The sequence below is a fragment of the Mangifera indica genome, chromosome 1, assembly GCF_011075055.1.
Source record: "Mangifera indica cultivar Alphonso chromosome 1, CATAS_Mindica_2.1, whole genome shotgun sequence".
Lineage (NCBI taxonomy): Eukaryota > Viridiplantae > Streptophyta > Magnoliopsida > Sapindales > Anacardiaceae > Mangifera > Mangifera indica.
The window spans coordinates 109,225-118,454 of record NC_058137.1 but is presented as its reverse complement, the minus strand read 5'-3'; the positions used below and the strand labels follow the sequence as shown (position 1 = coordinate 118,454).

General features: G+C 34.6%; 1 protein-coding gene across 1 annotated transcript; it reads left to right on the top strand.

The window, feature by feature from the left end:
* The first annotated feature begins 1,213 nt into the window (after positions 1 to 1,213).
* On the top strand, positions 1,214 to 9,151 carry LOC123227512 (AMP deaminase-like). The gene is made up of 19 exons (XM_044652456.1): positions 1,214 to 1,809; positions 2,495 to 2,676; positions 2,953 to 3,136; positions 3,526 to 3,704; positions 3,814 to 3,865; positions 3,966 to 4,093; positions 4,201 to 4,380; positions 4,598 to 4,665; positions 4,787 to 4,929; positions 5,384 to 5,445; positions 5,957 to 6,070; positions 6,535 to 6,675; positions 6,951 to 7,103; positions 7,406 to 7,459; positions 7,531 to 7,641; positions 7,725 to 7,898; positions 7,988 to 8,068; positions 8,386 to 8,484; positions 8,611 to 9,151. Exons 1-19 carry the CDS (start codon positions 1,443 to 1,445, stop codon positions 8,677 to 8,679), a joined length of 2,541 nt encoding a protein of 846 aa, XP_044508391.1. The 5' UTR covers positions 1,214 to 1,442; the 3' UTR covers positions 8,680 to 9,151.
* The last annotated feature ends 79 nt before the right edge of the window (positions 9,152 to 9,230 follow it).

The following is a 9,230-nucleotide window of genomic DNA, read 5'->3' as shown; positions in this document are numbered from 1 at the left end:
TTGATTTTTTTCTAAGTTTGGATCAATTAGGTGTTTGTTTTTTCAAAATTTTGAAAGGAAATTAATAACACATTTCCTATGAAAAATGGTACAATTTTCTGTTTATTTATTGCAAATCCGAATATCCAAATATTGAGGAATGAATGAACGAAGACATTCTCTCTCACCCAAACGCAACGCATCAAGATGAAGATATGCCACTCACTCACAAATCCCACATCCTCTGTTGCCCACTATCACCCACTTGAGAAATCGGTTAAATGCGCATATTCTAAGTAAGCTCATTCCATTCCATTCCATTCCACCACGCCTCTTCGATTCTTAAGCTATGAATGAATAATCAAGATTTTGTTTCAGCAGTAGAGAGGAGAGGAGGCCGAATAATTAATTAATGTTTCTCATTTCATTGGCATGGCAACACAAATCAATAATGCAGAACCCAAATCAAGAAAGATTGAATTTGTTGTTCAAGTATGGTACTCTAATTATTATTTGAATCAATAATCAATTAATTTGCCTGCCAAAAACAATATTATTATGCATTGAATTTGTTTTGTAAGAAAAAACGGAGATTAGAAATGAAGCTAAGTGGTGATGATGTGTGTATGTATGTATGTATGGAGTTTATCCGCGGGAATCTGACGCTAAAGAAAGAGTGAAAAATAGGAATTGGGACATGCATAAACATATTAAGCTTATAATATGTTTCCTGTGGATGGACAAGGAAAGGGACTCAGACAGACAGACAGACTCATAATCAGGCTTATAATAGGAATTGGGACAGACATAAACCATATTAAGCTTTCTGTACAGTATGATTTATCTTTCTTTCTTTCTTTCTTTAATATCTACTGTTTGCATGCATGACTTTATTGTTGTTAGAATTAAGGGTTTCTGAATCTGGATTGTAGACTTTAAACATTATGTTTTAAATATTAAAATGACATCTATAAAAAAAAGTTATTTATTTTTATTTTTGTCAAAATTTTTTAATGTAGGAATTATTATTTTACCTCTATACTAACTATGTTTGATTTCGGTGAAACCCCCTTAGGTGGTAAAATTTAATTCACTGCATTTATGCTAATCGCCATCATCAAGTGAATTATTAACAAATATTAACCTGGAAAAGCGGCGATGAAACACAGCACAATTTCCGCCACAAAAAACAAAAAGCCGGTACTAGTTGTAGTAGATAGTAATATAATTTTTTGAAACACAGAAGAGAGCGAGGGACGAGACGAGACGAGACGAGAGTGGGTGACACACACACACACAGAATATATCCTCCTCCTCATACAAATTTTTGTTATAAATACTCCAACAATCCTTCCCTTGTCCCAAATAAAACACCTCTCCTCTCACTCTCTTTTCTTTTAACTATTATTCAGTACTACTACTTGCAGTAGTAGGGTTTTTGTACCTCCCTCCCTACCTCCCTCATGGACGCTTACGCACTTCATTTAGCCATGGCTGCTCTCGTCGGCGCCTCCTTTGTGGCCGTATCCGCCTATTATATGCACAAGAAAACCCTAACTCAGTTACTTGAGTTTGCGAAATCAGTCGACAGAGAACGAGATGAGAACAATATCTCCGACGCTGACTCGCCGCATCATGCTAAACGTCATGCTTCGCGTCGTGCTCAGGGGAGGCGGAAGGGAAACGGCTATTATCGCCGCGGCTCTGCTTTGTTACCAGACGTTATGGCTGTTCCTGGTCCAGCCACTGATGGCGATGATAGGCGTAACGGTCCGCTTCCTGTTCAAGGGATTCCTCCCGGGCTTCCTAAGCTGAACACACTCTCTGAAGGTACAGCTTTAAGGACTTGTTGCCAGAGTGATAGACTCCGTTAGTTAGATTATATACAGAGAAATTTATGTGTCTGTCGATGAATAATGAGACAACACTGTAGTGAATAAGTTCTAGGCTTGTCATTATAAAACTAAATGATGTGTAGCTGTATAACTTTTTATTGAGCATTGCAACCTTTGCTAGTATAAAATTTTTGTCCTTCATGAAGTAAGAATATAAAAGTTGAACTCGGACTTGAAATAAAGCAAGTTAATCTGAAACCTAAGAGCTAAATGAGACTGAATGACTATGGTGGCTTGTTATTCTTTTACTCTATTCCACGGTTTTTTGTGCTCTTTTTTGTTTTCAGATAATTTATGAACTAATTTTTAGGACAGTTGATTTTGATCAACAAATTGAAAAATATGCATATTAAATTTTACTTTTCTTAAGCCCCTGAAATTTTTTATGGTTTACCAGCACTTTTATTGTACCGCCTTTTGCTTTTAGGAGTTTTCCTTTTCCCTTTTGAAGAAGCCCTAAGGATGGAAACACACTTCTCCCCTTCTTATAAGTTATAACTATGAGAAGGACTAATAACATAGCAATGATTTCATCTAATAGTAATGTTAGCTTTAAAGTTGCAATTATAACTGCAATTACTTAGTATTGTCTGTTTAAGTATAGTGTTGTTATATTTCAGGAAAATCTGCCGGACATGGAGGTTCATCAAACAGGGTTGGCAGTCTTATCAGACCGACTTCTCCCAAGTCTCCTGTTGCTAGTGCTAGTGCCTTTGAGAGTGGGGAAGGATCTGACGAGGAAGATAATATTACTGACAATTCTAAACTGGACACTAGTTACTTGCACACAAATGGAAATGCTGTATGTTACTTAAGCAATCATGAAACACTTTTTTTTTTTTTTTTAAAATTTCCTAACAAGTTACATTATTTTAAATTCTGTTTCTTTTTCTCATATACATACCCGTACAAACAATTAACATAGCATTGGATACTGCAAATTATGCTGTGGCCTCGTGGCTGAGGAATACAGATTTCCTTGATAACTCCCTAATAAATCCATTTTCAATAGATTTGTTACCTGCATTTCTATTTTATGTCCAGAATCTTGATGGATTTATGTAATTCTTATGTTCAGGGCCCAAATTTAGCAGACCATAATCCCAATGGAGAGCAAATGTCTATAGCTCCTTCAAGCATGATTCGATCCCATAGTGTATCTGGTGACCTGCATGGGATCCAGCCTGATCCTATCGCAGCTGATATTTTGAGGAAAGAGCCAGAGCAAGAAACATTTGCGCAACTTGAGATTACTCCTACTGGTATTTCCTATTATAATCTTGGTATTTTTTGTGCACATTGTGATCATTTTTACACTCTGAGAGGGATAAGGGTTGCAAGCTTTTCTTGACAGCATCCTTTGGGACTTAATTGATAAAACTGGCAAATGTGGTTACTTCAATTCAGAGTTGCTGTTTTATCTGTTTGATTTGTTGTTGATTATTAAATTATAATGAACTGCTGAACTGATACTTTTAGAATGCCAAATCTGTTCCTGTTTCCAATGTAGTTGTGTCTTTTTTTTCCTTAAAGGTAATGTTTGTCAAATTTGCAACAGTTAGTTTCTGACTTTGAAGAATTTAACATATAATTGTGGGTTGAGATGTGCTATACTCAAGCTGTTATTTTTTATTCTCTTTACTTTTTCCAGAGGTGCCATCACTGGATGAAGTAGAGGCCTATGTGGTCCTTCAGGAATGCCTTGAAATGCGAAGGAAATATTTATTCAGGGAAGCAGTTGCTCCATGGGAGAAAGAAGTAATATTGGACCCCAGTACGCCAAAGCCTAATCGAGAACCATTTTCTTTTACTTCTGAGGGGAAATCTGATGTGAGTTCATGTTTGTGATCATTCCCACATTCTGTGCCTCCACAATCTAACTAGTGCTGTCACTTTATGTTCTTTTTCTGTTGATGACATGCCTTATATATTTCTGCAGCACTACTTTGAGATGCAAGATGGAGTTATTCATGTTTATCCAAATAAAGATTGTAAGAGACTTCAAGTTGTGCTTCTTTAATTTTTCATGGATATCTATTCCTTTGCCAATTGTTTATGATGTTTACCCTTTTTTTTTGGATCTTTAACCAGCAAAGGAAGAGCTTTTCCCTGTTGCTGATGCAACAACCTTTTTTACTGATCTGCATCACATACTTCGAGTTATTGCATTAGGAAATATGAGAACTCTATGTCATCATCGGCTGGTTCTTCTGGAACAAGTGAATACTATTCCTTGATAATTATAAGTTACTGAAATGCATTCTTTTAAAAATTATGTTAAATAGCAATTAAATCCTTACCATGTGTTTTCTTTGGTGCTGTGCAGAAGTTCAATCTTCATTTGATGCTTAATGCGGATAGGGAGTTTCTTGCTCAGAAAAGTGCACCCCATCGTGACTTTTATAATGTTAGGAAAGTGGATACACATGTCCATCACTCGGCGTGCATGAACCAGAAACATCTTTTAAGGTTTATAAAGTCCAAATTGAGGAAAGAGCCTGATGAGGTAACCATTGGTATATGTCTGATGATATGTTGTCAAGATCTCTTTTCTGTTACTCATTCATAACTAATAACCCTATTTGACATTAAAACATTGTGAAGTAGCTGATGACCTAATTATTTCCTGTTAAGAATTCATGTCAATTATAAATTTTGGTATCTTGTCTTAAATTTGTGTTGTTTATTCAATGACACTTTAATTATTGTCCACTTCAAATCAGGTTGTGATATTCCGTGATGGGACATACTTGACCCTGAAAGAAGTATTTGAGAGCTTGGATTTAACTGGGTAATGAATTTTCCGTCTTGTTGTCTTCATCTTTACTCCCTTCAACCCCTGGATTATTATATATTTCTATTATATTTTGAGTTATTAAAGCTTGTAATCTTTGTTAATATTGGTTGAACAGGTATGATCTGAATGTGGATCTTTTGGATGTTCATGCAGAAAAGAGCACATTTCATCGCTTTGATAAGTTCAATCTTAAGTATAATCCCTGCGGTCAAAGTCGGCTGAGGGAAATTTTCCTTAAACAAGACAATCTTATCCAAGGTTTGCTATTTTTATTTTTTAGGTTAAGCCATATATTAGAAAATCATATAATTTTCTAACTTTTTTAATTCATGCTTAAATTCAGATCTTAAACCTGGTTAATTAATGCTATATATGGAATTTGTTTCACTATTTCAAATCTTTACTGAGATGAATACTTCTTGCCTTTGCACTTATTTATAAAACCAATACTTGGGACTTCTTCTATGTACGTGGTAGTAATCTGTCACTATTAGAAAATGTGAACCAAATGGGTATCTAATTGTGTTCTATTTTGGAGTTTTGAGGGAGTTCAATATTTTCTTAGGAGTCCTGCTATTGTGTCATGTTGATTTGCCTTTAAAAGATAGGTGATTTGGGCCATGGTTTGACTCCTTTGGTTGACCTAGAAGCTCCTTGTCTTCCCTCACAATCATTGATTTATGTGGTCATATTTTTGTTTGTGATTGAACAGGTCGTTTTCTTGGTGAGCTTACGAAGCAAGTGTTTTCTGACCTTGAAGCAAGTAAATATCAGGTACTTCCTTTGCCTTTTTTATACTACTATGCATAGCTTTTCCAGGTTTTCCATTATCCTTGATGCTATGGTAGTTTAAGAGGGTTATTGAATTGATTTTGGAGATGAGTTTATTTGTGCATTTAATAGACAAAGGCTGAAGTAGATGGAATAGTTTGGCTAAATTTCTTTTTGATACTAAAATTGTTTGATTTCATATGGTAATTTCATACTTAAAAGTTTGACTCATAGTTTTACGTTATCCTTTAGTAAGTTGTATTGATTAATCTATCTGTATGGGTAAAGCTGTTCCATTAAGACATTTGTAAATGTTTATAATGTTACATTGACATTAAACTGTGGAAAGAAGATTGGGCTTCTCTTTATATATATTTGTAATATACATTATGCATTTGCATGTGCATTACTTTTGATATGGTTTAGATGTTCTGTATCTCTCTTTACTATGTATGTTTATGTGCATGTATGTGTGCTTGTTTACCATTCTTGATGCTTAATTTGGTTACTTCAGATGGCTGAGTATCGAATATCAATATATGGAAGGAAACAAAGTGAATGGGACCAACTGGCAAGTTGGATAGTGAACAATGAATTGTACAGTGAGAATGTTGTATGGTTAATTCAGGTACTGTTGAAAGCTTCTCGAAATTCCCATTCTGTATGTTATAAAATATTGTAGATTAAATTTATTGCTCTCCTCTTTATGCATGTGTCTGAAATTGTGCTAATTAGTTCTTGCTCTTGTCGTCATTTTTTATTTATATCAAGAAGGTATATGTCTGCATAAGATGCATTTCATTTAACATTAGTCATTATTGTGCTATTATCCCAAAAATAAAAAAAATGTGGTCAGAAATTCTGCTTAGAATAAGGCATTGATATCTATTTCTTCTTTTGTTTTGATCCCTACTGAAAATTTTCTTTTATATATATATATATATATATTTCTGTATACTTGCTGATGTTTTTTATTCATGTTTCTCTTGATACTTGCAATGCCAAAAATTTCATGGTTCTTGGAGGCCCTTTGATATGCATTTACAGATTGTATGGGATTTGTTTGTTTATTTATTTATTTTTGTTTTCCAGCTTCCACGGCTGTACAATGTATACAAAGAAATGGGTATTGTGACATCCTTCCAGAATATTCTTGACAATGTATTTATTCCACTGTTTGAAGTTACTGTGGATCCGGATTCTCATCCTCAGTTGCATGTTTTCTTGAAACAGGTTTGCTATCATTCTGTGTAAAATTTCTAGTTTTATAATGATGAGATTGTGTCTTTTACTGTAAATTTGGGATTAGATTATTCCATCCTGTGATATAACCAATCCACTATCAATTTTATTCACAATAATGTACATATCTAAGTTCCTATAAAAAAAAAAATTATGTTATAATATAACCTAATTTTTTTTAATTTTTTATTTTGTCATCTTTTGAACTTTTTAAGTCTTAGACTTTAATTGTATGATATGCATCTATCATTTATTTGGATTTTTAGGTCGTCGGGTTCGATTTAGTTGATGATGAGAGCAAGCCTGAAAGACGCCCCACAAAACATATGCCCACACCAGCTCAATGGACCAATGTATTCAATCCAGCATATTCATACTATGTGTATTACTGCTATGCTAACCTCTACACGTTAAACAAGGTTTGTATCATTATCTTTTGGCACAAAGCAAGGTTCTATTTCCACCCTTGGAAAAAAAAAGGTTGTGATTGACCTTTGTAATCCTCTGTACCCAACAAATCTTAATTGTCAAATAAATAATATATAGGGTCATTCTCTGAACACGGGTTCATATCTTCTTTCTTAATATAATCTATTATTCCTATCTGTTAATTTAAATCCTGAGTTTTAGTCCTGTCATCGAAATTGCTACTGTTATTACTAGTTGCCAGTGCCTTTATTTGGTCCTTCTAGTGCTAATCTGTGAGATAATTCTTTTTCAGCTTCGAGAGTCCAAGGGCATGACAATTATCAAATTCCGCCCACATTCAGGAGAGGTAATCATGGAAGTTTCTTTTACTTTATCATAATATCCTATTGTAGGTTGTCTCATGTCTGATATTTTCAGGCTGGTGACATTGACCACCTTGCTGCAACATTTCTCACAGCTCATAATATTGCACATGGAATAAATTTAAGAAAATCTCCTGTACTCCAGTATCTCTATTATTTGGCACAGGTAAGTATGAAAGGAGACTGGGCATCAGGTATATGCTACCAAATTGTTACTTGCAATTTTAACTATGTTACCATGCTTGTCAGATTGGTCTCGCTATGTCTCCTCTGAGTAACAACTCCTTGTTTTTGGACTATCACCGGAATCCTTTACCTATATTTTTCCTGCGGGGTCTCAATGTATCACTATCAACAGATGATCCCCTTCAAATTCATCTAACTAAAGAACCCTTGGTGGAAGAATATAGCATAGCTGCTTCTGTGAGCTCTCTGCTTCTAGTCTCTCTCTCCTCTCACCATTTACAACTTCTAGATTGTAAATCCATGATGATTAAGCTCTTTCCTTACAGGTGTGGAAGTTGAGTTCATGTGACTTATGTGAGATTGCCCGCAATTCAGTCATCCAATCAGGTTTTTCTCATGCTTTGAAGGTACGTACACTTATCCACTTGGCATGATAGGCAATGTTGATGATATTTGAAAAGGATTAAACTTATACTCCTCAATTCTCTACAAATTTGAATGTAAATGCTAACATGCTGAATAAAAGTGCATCTGTTTTTTTAATTTTCAAAATAGCAATACTGTTTTTTTTTTGGCATATCACGAGCTCCACTGATATTAACATTTAACATGCGAATTGTGACAGAAGCTCTAAAGACTTTCTGTAGTTTTAGTAATTTTATCTAGTTATTTGGATGTTTATGTCTGCCTAATTGTATCTGATCTATTAGTTTTTTGGTTTTAGTCACATTGGACAGGGCTGAAATACTACAAAAGAGGACCAGATGGAAATGATATTCGCAAAACAAATGTTCCCCATATCCGGGTGAAATTTCGTGACATGGTATGGAATTTTTTCTCATATGCTAGCCATCCTTGTGTTTGGAACATAAAATTTATTTTCCTCTGTTCAATTGTGTAAGAGTTTTATGAAAATTAGTAATAATCTATGTCAATATGACTGCTGCAGATTTGGAGAGAGGAAATGCAACAAGTTTATTTGGGGAAGGCAATAATCCCTGAAGAAGTGGACAGGTGATGTGCAATGCAAAGGCAGTTGATCCATTCTTGAAACAGTCAGTATGATTGTAGAGGTGGATACAGCTTCTTATAGATTAACACTTGAGCCTATTTTTATCCTTTGTGAACTGAAAATGGACAAAGTATGGGCTATGGAAGGAAAGCGTAGAAAGAGCTTGGGAGAAACACGCTGAATTATAAGCAAGAACGGAGGAGTGAGGAAGTCATATATTATACAGACATAGAAACAGGTAGTAGGATACTATTTGACAAATAACTAATTTAATTAGTATAAGATATACTTAGCTTACATTAGGGGGAATAATATCATATCATTGACAGCTTTGTGTACCTCGTAATGCTAACAAATTGGTAAGGGGAAAAAAATCTCTCTTGCCTCATCAATTTTGTGCCAGCTACAGCTGGTGATAATTATATCATGAATTATACATATTCAGTGCAATACCAAATGATGCCTTTGTTTATGCCTACTCACTGTCTCTGGTTCTAGTGAGATAAATAATCCCATTCTCTGCAATTTCTATATGCACTTATAATAGGTATAAATAG